General features: G+C 41.5%; 1 protein-coding gene across 1 annotated transcript; it reads right to left on the bottom strand.

Annotated features, from left to right (window-relative positions):
* Positions 1–3746: 3746 nt before the first annotated feature.
* On the bottom strand, positions 3747–13221 carry dusp14 (dual specificity phosphatase 14). Its single transcript, XM_005932063.3, has 2 exons — positions 12843–13221; positions 3747–5278 (listed from the first exon to the last, which is right to left on the bottom strand). The coding sequence occupies exon 2, from the start codon at positions 5171–5173 to the stop codon at positions 4538–4540; it is 636 nt and encodes a 211-aa protein (XP_005932125.1). The 5' UTR covers positions 5174–5278; positions 12843–13221; the 3' UTR covers positions 3747–4537.
* Between the last annotated feature and the right edge of the window lie 939 nt (positions 13222–14160).

Raw genomic sequence — 14160 nt, forward strand, 5'->3', positions numbered from 1 at the left:
TTCAGCATTCGCACGCCGATGCGTGACGAAATTACAGCATTGATGACTTGAATGGTATTTTCTGTCAAAGTTACAAATTCCAACTACAATAACTTAAAGCTGCATCAGGTTCTGCAAATATTTAAATTAAAATGATAACTCTTTCAAAATGAAACAAAAGTACAGAAACAGCTAACTAGTAGTTAGCAACTAAAGCAGAACTGGAGCTGGGCTGTACTTTGTGAAATACCACTTTGTACCATAGGATGGCGTAGTGATGATGGAGCAGTCTTTATTAATAAGGAGACTTAAGAGCACATTCTTCTTTAAAACGGCAGCCTGCAAAAGACAAAGTTAAAGCAGCACACAGCAGGGGGTAAATGCTGCCCCTAGTGGTGAAACCTTTGAGTAAACTATACAGAGGTTTATTACAAAAAACACCTTTAAGCTAAATGCTAATTTTCCCAATACTGTCCAAAACCTTGGTGTTAAAACTAACAGGTCACTACATGTCCGCATCCTAGCAACAATTGATGAACCGAACATTAAAAACTTCCACATGAAACACTTTCCTCTGTCTTTAGCCAGTGCAAACACAGTCAAAAAATATCATATTTGGGGTTTATTCTCTCATTTGGATAAAGCAGGCAGTTTGAAGATGCCAAATTGTGCATTTTTAACTTGACATTTTGTACACTGAACATTAAATAATTCATCATAAAACAACAAATTAAAATATCATAAAGACAATATTAGCACACAGCGGTGTGTTGCAGCTCACCAGTATTTGATGCTTTCCGTTGAGTTGCTGACTGAATGTCTGAATGTCATCTCCAGAAATGTCCTCAGTGCCATTCGTTCTGCATGGACTGCACGGCTGGAGCCAGGCCTGCTCCGACACTCAGGATGATGCAAATGGTTTTGCTTACTGCTTTAATGATAGACGATAATATCCTGCTGCTGATGAAGGATGTGTTTACTTTTAGTGCTTGACTGTGCTCTGAAAAACCCCCACGTGCATGTGTGCGCGTTAACACTACCAGGAGGAGGGTAAGGGGATAACTAAAAGAGTTTTTTGCAACCTCCAGCAACATTTAACACACTCCCACCAGAAATGGTGTGCGCGCTGTATAATTTGGGCCCATCACTTGAGCATTTCAGTAGCGAGCCGCGTCTCTGTGGGTAATGGAATTCATTGTTAGGACCACTCTGGAGGTCCCTCAGATGTGTGGGCACAAGACAAATGGTGCTCATCAATATCTGCCTGCTGCTCTGTAACCACAGCAAAAGGAAATGAATGACAGAACGCTTTTTTGACATCTGAAGACATCTCTTGGGGAAATTGGCTGTGCAGATTGAACATCAACAGGCCTTTGGAGAAGGAAAGACTGCTGCCTGTTCATGTGAAAAAATCCCGGAGATGTCTCCATTCACAGTTAGAAAAAGAAAAGAGAGAAAATTTATGCTTTTAGTTTTGTTTTAAATGTGCACTCTGATTCTGGTAAAAGTCCAAAACAATGGGTGTAGGGGTGAATGCAAAGAGTGATATTATCTTTTTATGTTTTTACATTTTAATGTCACTGTCTCAGGGTTTGAAATAACATCCTCGTACAATCCCGTACCTCTGGTGTTTTTATTCCTTTTTACACCTGGGATATCAGAAAAGCATCTGTGCACTGATCTCCGTGGCTTGAAAATTTCAGCTCAGTGCTGGTCTCTTACAGTAGTACTACAAAGTGACATTTTATTGCACCATTGCATGGTTGTGGTCTCAAAAGAATTGCTTTCTTCTTAAATAATAGATTTATTAATCATTGCTCCAGTACACACACAAATGTTGCTTTTTATTAGGAAAAAAAATACAGTTTTTTCTTTTTTGCTTCTTTGCTTTTCTTTTTGGTTTGCAACAGAGTTTCTCATTATATTAAAAAGAAATATGGATGTAGTGACAGTTACCAAGAAGTGGCCTTAAAATATATCCACAAGCCGGTGGCTTGTTGAAATATGCCATAAAATTCACCACCTCTATGCTAACAGTTAGCCCAAGAACGGAGCAAAGGCAAGCAGGTCAGCGCAAGCATCGGGCAATCACTGATCACTAGGGAAAAATGTGTGTGGCTGCTGGAGGTTGCTGAAAGAGAGGTTGTTGCACAGAAAATCTTCCAGTTGCTTTGGTTGCTAGCAGGTTGCTGTGGTTACATGTAGTTTGCATGGGAAATGCTGACTTGTCTGCAAACACTTGCCAACTGCTCTCAGTAAAGTACTGAAACTTGAAAAAGATAATAATTTGTAAGCAAAAGTTCTCCATTTCTGGTTTGCATCACACTCTTTCCAGTTTCAATATCGCTTGGCAAGTAGTTTGCGTGCAAACGACAGACAACTGCGATAATCTGCTTGCAACCAAAGCAATCACAAGGAGGTTTTTGTAGTCGCTGACAAATGTTTGCAGACAAAACAGCATCTTGCATGGAATCTACAGGCAACTATCTGCCAAAGACCAAAGCAATCATAAGGTGGTCTCCATGATAGATTTCACCTTGCGAGAGTTTGCAACCTTCAGCAGCCAGTCACTCGTTGGGGAATACACATTTTTTCCCGAGTGACTGGAGGTTGCCAGGTGGTTGTTGGCTGATCTCTAGGTTTGTGTGACTGACGACTGAAACAATGAAGCATCTTGCATATCGAGTGAATTTTTCTTAATGTTGTTTCTGTTACATGAAAAGCTTCGTTCTGTTATTATAACTGAAAGGTGTTTCAAATAATGTAGTCACAAAGGAATGACCTCTCCTTAACCATGTGATTCATCATTGTCTGTTTCACACAACACAGAGGGGTTCAACAATGCATTTTAACAGCTGATTCTGAGGGATCTTAGGGCCATTAAAGGGCCATATTTTCGATTCAATTTTGTACTGTAGGAAGAAATGGTGAGGTGACATATTGTCCATTTTAGCACCTGCACTCTGTGGTACAAGGGCTCTTTGTCCCACTGTGTGGTTACAGAGATAATGTGTTTCTTTTGATGGATATACTCTTGGACTTTGGCCAGAAGAAGCTTAATCTGAGCAAATTCAATAAATACATACAAATTCATTATACTTGAGGAAAGCTGTGTTTTTCAAAAACCAATTTTTCAACCAGGGTTATGTTTAGTTTATCTATAGTTCTGTCACACTATATGAATAATATAGTACTATATTATACTATTATATAGTACTAGAATGTCACTAAATGCAAAAAAAACTACCCCAAATAAAGCAGTAGAGACTAGATAGTGAGACAGTGAACATGAATGTAGGATTTAAATATTACAAAACTGGATTTTAAGACAGGCTTTATGAGAAGGAAACACATTCTACAGACACAAAAAGTCCACTTGATGGCTCTAAGAGGAAAATATCACTTGAAGTATGCAGACATTTTTGTATTTATTCATCTTTTATGTGATAATTGTCCCAAAGTGTATTTTTATTATGATTTACTGCAGCATGTCTCAGACCTACAACCAGTATTTCTGAAGTGTGGCTAGAGCGTGCAAAAAAAGTTTAAATTTCACCCTGCAGATGATAGCAAAAAAAAAAAAAAAGAAAGATCTTCAGCCTACTGATCTTCAAAAGAGCGCTACACCACAGAGGTGGACCAGTTTCCAGACAGAAAATAAAATGTCTTTTCTGTGCTGTGCTGATCTTTTTGCAGCCTTACCCGAATTTGGATAAAAGGCAAAAACTGTGGGATGGAAAACAGACTTCATAGAGCTACCACTTCTATTGAGGCAGCAGATATTTTCTTTAATATAGCATCAAATAGCACTACAATAACATAGTGTGGTCAGAGGATGGAACAGTCAACCCTGTGTTACACAGGAGCTTTCCCTAAACCTCGATTCCTAGCTTACATCTTTTCAAATTTCACCTTAAAAAGGTTGCTATAACATCTTTGATTCTCATTCAGTTAAAATGCATCATAAGCTTTTTTCCCCCTCACTATCATTACATTCCAATAGAATAATTTCCCTATATTTTTTTCTGTACACTTATCTTTAATGCTACCATAAATTAAGAGCATGCTGCTGCCCTTCACACTAAGGATTACTGCAAAACTGGCACAATACCACCACATGACATCACGTCAGGAACAGAACTTCAGTCACATCACTGTTTGAACACCTCTATCATCCGCTGGAGCTGGAAAGACAGACCCAGAGAAGGACGGCACTGACTTCAACTCAAAGTTTTATCTTGTTTTGGTGTCTGACATCATTGTGGTCCCATCCAATCCTCTGGTCCGAAGGATTCTGGGTTTTAAGTCCCCTTTCTCCCACTTAAAGACTTAACTGGAGAAAATTGGTTGGATCAACAGCAGCACCATCAACGGCCAGTGTTTGATTGAACTCCCTCTGTCCAAAAGCACCATCACTCATTAATTAAGCTTCACACACACGCACACTTGTGCATTTTCTCTTCCTCTGTCCAGAGCAGGTAGGAACCTCCAGTCCAGAAGGGCAAAAGGGCTTCACTTTCATCCTCGATCCCCCACTGAACAGTCGGCACTGCCTCTCTCACAGGCCCCAGTATGGAGCGAGGCTCCTGCGGTCCCTCTCATAAACATCAGGTATGACCCCGTAGGGTGTCTGCACCATCTTAACAGAGTTTCTGCCGAACAGCTTCCTCTCGTACTCGATTAGCTGGCGCCAGAAGCCACCGTTGGGCCTAATGACGGGGCGGCGGGCTTTGACCCAGGCGTGGGCCTCGGCCAGAGACACACGGTGGTACTTCATGAGATACGCCAGACACAGAGAAGCGGAGCGGCTCACTCCCGCTGCACAGTGCACCAACACCGCCCCTCGCTTACGTCCCACACTGTGGATCTTATCGGCCACGCTGTCGAAGTACAAGGAGATGGGGGAGTGGGGCATATCTGCCAGTGGGACCTTTACATATTCCATGTGAGGCCAGTTAAAGTTGGGGAGCTCAATGGTGGCATTGACCACACAGGTGATGCCTTTAGACAGCAGCAGGCTGCGGTTGGAAGCCACGTTTCCTCTGCTGAGGAAGAGGTTGGGGGTGATTTGTGCGATGCCTCCCAGCAGGCTGCCATTTTCGGGCAGCAGCCTCGGTACCGTCGCAGGCACCATGGAGTTGCGATGGTGGTGGTGATGATGATGGTGGAAGAAGCCTTGGCTGCGGGAAGCCATTGAGAAAACAAGCGGGCTTTAACAGGAATGGATTTTCTTTTTTCCTTTACAAAATCTTCATGAGCTCAGAGGCATAGTAGAGCAGCGGCACCAGCCAGACAGCTCCTGAAATACAAAAGCAGACTTAGCTTTTATCTAAATTAAACATTTTTCTATTTCAGTGCAGGCTGACAAACATAAAAACACTTCAAGGATGAGTAACGTGACTGCTGTTTGAAAACACTACAAAACAAGGGCACTAAGATCCTTCTTTTGGAGGGCAGAGTGCTGCGAATCCATGAAATGGTTTGGATAAAAAGAGAGAGGGGAAAAAAGGAAATGCTTTTGTAAGAGTGCGTCTTCAAACTTTAAAAACCCAGACAAAAAAGCTGTTACAGTCAAAATAGTTTGAACTCATTTAAAAATACGAAGCTGTGAGCCCGCAGCCCCCCGGCTTCACGTCACAAAATTATACGAGAGGGGTTTTCAAGAATCCGCCACGCCGCAGAGACCAGTCACTCTACTGTACGTGTCTCAACATTCAGGTCGAATGGCCGCACGCTGAGACGAGCCTCGCTCTGCCATGTGAGCGCAGACGTCCCGCAGGCAAACACTCACCTCATCTCATGTTCATCCATCCACGGCTCCCACATACAGATTACATCTCGTCTCTCTGGCTATTCCTGCCGTTAATGTCATTTCTCCACTGCACCAAACAGCAGGGTGGAAGCTAATCACACATACTGTATGATCATACCAAACTTCATTTAAACACACGATTTGCCACCCTAATTTCATTTTCTTTTCTCTTTTTTTTTTTTCCTAAAAGGAAAATTACCTCTACTCTCTTTGAGAGTACAGCACATACAAGGAAAATTATATTATGGAAACTCTAATATGACATATACTACTGTATGTGCTCAACTGATGGAAACACCTGTGGCAATGCTTAGACTATCAGCGGAGAACCCACAGCTCCGGGCTGAGCTTCACACACTGTTGCACTTGTCGTGCGTCATCCACACATCCTGCACCAGTCTAGGCTGGCAGGTCTTTCTCCTTCATTTCTAGTGCGGTCTGGTTAACAAGACGCATGGCAAAAACACTGCTGTGTGCCGTCACCTTGCAGACTGGGATTCTTCTTATGAATTAAATTCTAATCAAAAACATGAGTGCGGAAGGTGCAATTAAATTGTGATCGCAGCTTTCAATGCACAAAAGGGTTGCAAGGTAAATCAAATCCTAATCCCTCGTTCCCCCCCTTTGATGAGCGGATGCTTCACTTTGTCTTCATTTCTTTTCCTACTCTTGGCTCTGTATGATGTCAAAGAGAGTGTTCATAAAATGTTTCTTAACATGGTCATCTCATGCACACAGCTCTGACTGTGAACAGGGAATCTGCTGTTTAATCCTATCGTTTCTAAGACGCAGCCAATCACAAGGAAGTCAGGTTAAAGGAGGACAGCCTTAACCCTCATTCTACTGACTGGGGTTCATGTAGACCCCCAGAGGTGTATTTTGTCATATCTCACAGATGTTATTATTATTGTTTTGTTTTTAATTGTTCCCAATTTTATGACTTTGTCAATCAATTTGTTTCTTTTTTTCCAAATTCCATTAGGTAATTCTCTTGACTTCATCAAAGCATGAACTTGGTAAAGTGATTGGGAGGAGCACCTGAAGACATGGTTCTCAGCCAGGAGAGGGTAGAGTTCCCGCTCCACGCTAGCAAGAAGTTCAAGTAACTTGGGGTCTCGTTCACGAGTGAGGGGAGGGTGGAGCGGGAGATTGACAGACAGATTGGTCCAGCAGTGTTGCAGATGCCACCTGAGGTGGATCAGGCAGATGTTATTTTTATGGGGTTTCAGCCATGTCCTACTAGGAGGAGGTTGGGGCAGACCCAGGACATACTGTAGCGATGACATTTCTGGGCTGCCTTGCTTTGTGTTTGTTTCAATGATTTTATACTGGTTATTTTTTTTTGTTTTGTTTTGATATAAATACAACACAAATTTTTACCTTAAATTATTGAAAACTAAGTGTTAACATAATCAAAGGTTGGTAAATACACTGTTGAGTACTAATGTGGAATATACTTCCATAAAAGCTGCAGGCTGCAAGAAAAGTAGATTTTCATTTTACAAAACAACATGATTGAAAATGTAATGTAATAGAAAGGGAAAATGTAGGCATACAAATAATAATGATTTGTTAAGAAATAAGTTTTGATATTATTATTATTTCTATTACACTGAGGTTAAACGGAAAGCAGTTAAAATGACTTGTTTCAGGCAGAGGATGTTTTGAGTTGGTGCACAAAGGGATACCATAAAAAACACTTCAAACAAACCTAACCTTGATTTCTGCTGTGATTTTGAATCCAGCCCACAGAAGAATAATGAGTTTGATGTCTGCTCACCATTTTTATGTCACTTTGTTCTCAACAAATTACACAGTGTATGTCAGTAAAGATTTTCAACTGGAACAGTTCATTCATCCAAGAGCTGATGTGTGATTTAAGTGTTCCCTTAAATTCTTTTTAACTTTTACTCAACTCTGGAAGTCAAAGAACAAAAGCATTTAGCTGTAAATCAACATAAAAGGAGCACTTTAAAACCCATAATATAAATAATATTAGTCATATCTTTTATTTTTCCCAACAAGTTTCTCTCTGCCTGCAAGATTGTTAATGATTTTATTGCCTAAAGCTTGCATAGAAAATCAGTAAGTCATGGAGCAGCTAATCTCCCCAAAGGCTAGAAAAGCCTTTCCTTGTATTGCTCACAGCTTTGATATCCCAGCATGGCCTGCTTCCCTTTAAAAAAAAAAGAAAAGGAAAAAAGGAACGAAAGGATAAACTAAAATAATGCAATCATCTCTCTGTGTTCCTGGTTGCCATCCACCATGGACATTGCTGTGAAATGGTTGCCATAAACCTGCTGCACCTTCATCCACAGCGCCACCACTTGTGATAAAACAACAAATATGTTTCTCACTGTAGAGCAGTCTCAAAATCACAACATCAGAGTGTGAACAAGTTTCCTGCAGGAGCATCAAGTGCATAATAAGTACTAGCAGTGATTTACCTCACCTGATGTGACAGTAAATTAATAGATTTTTGGTTTTTGAATTGCTGGGTTGGGCACCTAGGCAGCTCTAAATACCAATAATTGAAGATTAACTAATAAGGAAAATCAGTTAAAGTACCACAGACCAACTGCAGCCAAAAATGAGCCACAATTTACTTTTTTTAGTCAATTTTAATCATGCAATCACTTCATTTGTTAATGGGGTCTTCGTGGTTTTAATCATTCAATAATGAGTGGTGGGTCCTTCAGTCAAAATGGATGGTAAACCTAAATCAAAAGTTTTATATTACAATGTGAAAAAGTAACTAGCTGAGGAGGATTTTAGAGCTGAACAGGTCTCAGAGACGTCACAAGCAGCAGAACCACAGAACAATAAAGATTTCTGAAACAGACTCTCCCAAATGAGTTATCTTCATTGTTCAGTTCACTTCACCTTTAGCGACTCTTCATAGTGCTTTACTGTCATTTTTGCAGAAAGATTGATATTGTAGCTCAAACTCAGGCACACCTCCCTGTGTAACGATCAGTGAGGAGTAGTCAGTCTATGAACTGAATGACAGACGATGTGTTTTGTTGTTGCTGCTAACTCAAACAATCACTGCTCATTTCCACGTTAAAAAAAATGTATGTATGTATGTATGTATGTATGTATGGACCCTAACGACCTCAATATCTCTTAAACCTTATATTTTGAGCAAAATCATTTGGACTCTAAAAGAACTATATTGTATTTTGATAGTCAAATGCCACTGTGACCTTGTAATTCAAATTTCTGGCCAAAACTCAATCACTCTGAAACATAAAGATGACGACACGCACAAAGTGAAAAGGTCAACATCACTTTGACACCATAATTTCAAAAACTTTTCATTACTGAAGAGCCTGGACTAAAGCTAACCAACATGACTGAACTGACTCTTTGGTGATCAGCTAATCCATCTTCACTAAATATGAGTCTGGAGGACATGGATACAAACTAGTAATTATTCTTTTACAAAGTTTTTGAAGGTATACCAGATCAGCATACACTGGGCCTTAAAAAAGAAAGTGGGACAGGGTCTTAATAATAATAATAATGAATTGCATTTATATAGCACTTTTTGGGGCGCTCAAAGCGCTTTACAATTCCATTATTCATTCACTCTCACTTTCACACACTGGTGGAGGCAGCTACAGTTGTAGCCACAGCTGCCCTGGGGCAGACTGACAGAAGCGAGGCTGCCATGTTGCGCCGTCGGCCCCTCTGGCCACCACCAATAGGCAAACGGGTGAAGTGTCTTGCCCAAGGACACAACAACCGAGACTGTCCGAGCCGGGGCTCGAACCGGCAACCTTCCGGTTACAAGACGAACTACCTTCCCCTTACATACAAAGTCTTGAACCATCAGGCTCTGTCGTATCTTAAAAGACCTCATAGTACAAGGCTATCCTAACAATGCATTGCTGGCTTACTTGTGGTTCGAACAGTTTCTAAAAGTTGAATGGGAGGCAGAGCCTTCAGCTATTACACCTCTCTCCTGTGGAACCAGTTCTCAGTTTGGGAGACAGACACCCTCTCTACTTTGAAAATTAAGCTTAAAACTAATAGGGCTGGATCAGGTGACTGTGAACCCTCCCTTAGTTATGCCGTCATAGGCTCAAATTCCTGTGGGACTTCATGCACTAAGTACTTCTTCTTCAATCACTTCTATTTGTGCTCTACCTGTTTATATACCATTGAAACATGTCATAAAATGTTTGCCTTTTCTTCCTTATTGTGTGCTTTCCCCATTTCCTATAGTCTTTTTCTTTTCTCTTTTTGCCTCGACCTGCAACTAGTCGCAGTGGATGGCTGCACCTCCCTGAGTCTGGTTCCTCTGGGTTCTTTCTGCTAAAAGGGAGTTTTTCCTTCACACCCTCGCAGATTGCTAGCTCATAGTATTATTGTCGGATCTTTAACTTACAGTATAAAATGCCTTGAGGCAACTGTTATTGTGAATTGGCACTATATAAATAAACCTGAACTGAAATCAATTCTTCTCTGTAAAGCACATGAAGGGGTTCTCCACCAGTTCAAGTCCCACACCTTACACCAAATGTGGGACAAGAGACTCATTTGCGATGAAGCTGATAGGGAAAAAAACTGCTTAGAGAAAGATGAAACAGGAAGGGTTGAATAGATGAACTTTCAAAATAAAAATCAGATGATTCTCCACTATTAAAGTTATCCCAGTCCCTAATCTCACCCACATCAGTCTGAGTGTAACATCTCCAGTGACATTTTTCTAAAATAACAAAAGCTAAGCCTGACCTGCGAGCAGATGCCTTGTCGTGAGTCTCTATGTATTGCACAGCTGATGCAATAATTCACAGACAGAGATAACACAAAGTGAGTTGCTGGGCAACCAAGTAACCAACAGTGCAACAGCGGTAGCCACATCAATGGGGAAAAGAAGAAAATAAGAAAACCAAATAAGCCCAGGCCCTCTCCAAAGTGCTGATGAACCACAGCGCTGGGCTGTGCTGAGATTTGCTTCATCCACATGGTTATTTATACCCCTGGCAGGGCAGAAGCGGAGGAGGGAGAATTATGCACAGGCTGTCGTCACTGAAAACTCTACTGTACGTTGGAAATGCTGCAGCTCACTGTCAGTCAAATTTACTCTGAGGATTTAAAGGACAGCATTCCAACTTTTACTCTACTACAAATTAGTGCTGAACTTTACAAAAGACCAAATTGAAGTTGTTTTATTATATACATTTTCATTATTATAGCCTCATTACTATAATAGTCAATTCTCCAAGCCAATTATTCTAAACCTATTAACAAAAATAATAAATCCACATTGGAGGCAATCACATTTTTAATTTCTCAATAGGCTACAACTATTTCGACGGTGTCTTTTATGGTTGTGTTTTAGACCATTAAATTCTTAAAACTGATTTGTGAAAAAAAAATCTTTCTGAGAAATCCCAATGAGACATTTCCCTCAAATCACCTAAATTTCGAGTTTTCTTCTTCTGATCTCCTTTATGTTTCAGAAACATCCCCTCTCTCAATCACTCAGATGAATCTGTCAACAGTTGGTGCCACCTCACAAATCTTGTGACGCTGCTCTCTCGCTGGGGAGATTCCTCAGGGGTCCGGTTCCACCTTCGCTAACACAAATTGGAAACGTGACCCACCTGCAGGAAAATTAGAGTGGCGGACCCGCTGGCAACCTCGTCCTCACGACACTAACGAGTGAAACCTTGAGTGAAACCTTGATAGAACTGAACTTCCTGACCGAAACGAGATAACTGAAATAGCCAGAGACGGCTGCGGTTTCTCAATAAAAGAGGCAGTCTGCTCAGGTTGAGTGATGTCTGAAAGTGTCTCGGCACAGACTCAATAATGATCTGGGGAGAATGAGCAGCAATGACAGGGACGGTCTTTTTGGGCAAGCAAGGAAGGGCATGGCCTCTCAAATCTCTCCAATGCAGCTGGATTCCAGCACAAACAATGCACACAGTAGCTGCTGTTGGTTCAGAGGAGGGAAAGTTTCGAAACAGAGGGACAAATGCCACATGAGAGTTCGGCTCTGGCACCTTCCTGCTGCAGCAGCACCACCCAGATCCACAATGTCACACCTCAATATGTCGCACCAAGGGGAAAATCACTGATGGCCACAGATGGTCACATGTCATGTAGTAAGAGACAGGATGCCTCCTCCCTTTCCTTTGAGATGTTTTCCACAAATTTGTCTTTAAATGAAACACTTAGTGTCGCTTTTAGAGATTACTCACCGTAGCAGACACACGAGACAGATAAATGGACTCTACTTCTACACAATGGGAAAAAAATGACAGACTGACACAGACTTAACCTTTTATTATCCTTGATTGATTCCACAAGCTGGTAATGTCAAACACTGCCAAAATTAACCAGCAACTCTTCCTATTTGTTTTCAAATATATCAAAAATGTACTAATTTCAGCTTTTTTAAAATGTGAATTGTTCTTGCTTTTCCTTATCACCTTTGATAGTAAACTAGAAATCATTAAATTTTCAGATTTCTTTAAAAAAAATAATTAGAAGCTTTTATTCAGTATTTTACGACATTTTACACACATTTTTACCAGTTGGGAACATGACAAGCAGATAGATTACTACTTTAAACTTTTATAATTAGCCATGTCTCGTTATTTTTCGTTTTTAGCAACCAGTACGAGTCTAGAATGTGGAGTTTGAAGTGAATGACTCCTCAAGTTTAATAATTCAAGAACGAGCCGTGAATGAGGACCGCTCCTCTGCGCACGTTCCTATGCCCGTTCGCGTGCGCGTGACGCGGAGATGTGCTTGCGTTGTGACAAGTTGGGCTGTCGGAAATAGAGAATATTAGTAAGTAGAAAATGCCTGATGGAAGTGTCAGCGACACGTTTGCTTTCCTGGCAGGCGCGCTCGCTTCTCCAGTTTCACTCAGCTTACATCACAAAACTAAAAAGCTGGACATAAACCTGCCCGGAAAACCCATTTTTAAAAAAAATAAGTCAAGGCTTTAAGGTGAATTAGTAGGCATCTTATATGAGGTCCTCATAATGCCGATAAACTGGCTCAACGTCAGATGGAAAACTCAACTTACCAGTCGACTCTCTCTCAGGCAGAGATGGAGGTTTTCAGAGCGCCTTCGCCGCCTGCACCAAACCGGCGCGCACGGATCTGCTGCTGTCACACATCTACCTCCTGCCAGTCCGCTCATGCACACGGCCGGGTAGAAGGCGAGAGGTTGGCAAACAGCCCGCAACACACAATAACATCACGTGAAAGTCACCAGAAATACAGTACGAGCCATCGGTACATCCGCCTGGTTGTGCGGCGTGCAGAGGGCAGCGCTGCCTCCAGTATAAGGGGTGATCAGTGCCACACAGAGGGGGAGGAGGGGGAGGCAGGAGGAGCATGTTGGCTTACTGAGATGATTCCAGGCTTTTCTATTGGGAGATTCAGCCAGTCTGAAATCTACAGGGCTGTGGCCGAACCATGAATGAGCCTCAAGCTCCAGATTCACCGTCTGAACAAGACTAAGTGCACATAAACCAATTTACTGCACTAGTTTTACAGGAATTTTATAAACTAAGGTGAGCGATCTGTAAAAGTACCTTCACGATGTGTGATCGATTTTTAGGGATGAAAAGCCGAGATCGGAACCAGAGGCAGTGAGACTGATCACAGACTGTGAAACACCCCCCACAGCTGTGGGACTGTCAGAGGGTCAAGTGCATGACGGTTCTTTACACTGGTGATTCTAGAGTTTATTGGGGTTCTAGGCAAAAACAGGTGCCCATCCACTCAGCATTCATCACCACCAGAGTTGGCCCAAAATTTTATGGGTCTTTTAAGCAGAATTTTATTTGGGGACCCTCACCCCCACACAAACCCATCCCCAACTACCCACAGAAGCAAAGCTAATATGACCAGGCTTGATCATTTCTGCATTATCCATCAAACACAACTATTATCATGGTTTACTAGAGTGCTGGAAAGAAATGAAACAAACCAACAGACAGTTCATGTAATTGTTTTTGAAATGCACAAAAGGGCAGAACAGTCACAAAATTTAACATAGGCGTATATATTATTTTTGCATAACAATGCAAAAGTTAAAACAGACACTATGAAATAAATTAACAGAAACTACCTGGTTAGAGCTAACAGCAGGTTACCAACCATAATACCTGTGGTCTCCACCTTAGCCCACAGACCTTGACTGAACCGAAGGCTCGTGTGATGCTTCTGTTCTCTATCACATCAAGAGTATCTCTCCACTCTGTATGCAGGGTGGACATCAGCACTGAAACTCTGTGAGCTAAATCACAGTAATTTGTTTACAGAGGCATGACTGACACCTAGAAGTACCTACACAAGACACATACACAATCCTTTTTTAATGTAACCCTCAAATT

The sequence above is a fragment of the Haplochromis burtoni genome, unplaced genomic scaffold, assembly GCF_018398535.1.
Source record: "Haplochromis burtoni strain Fernald_Lab_line unplaced genomic scaffold, NCSU_Asbu1 Contig_144, whole genome shotgun sequence".
In the NCBI taxonomy this organism is placed as follows: Eukaryota; Metazoa; Chordata; class Actinopteri; order Cichliformes; family Cichlidae; genus Haplochromis; species Haplochromis burtoni.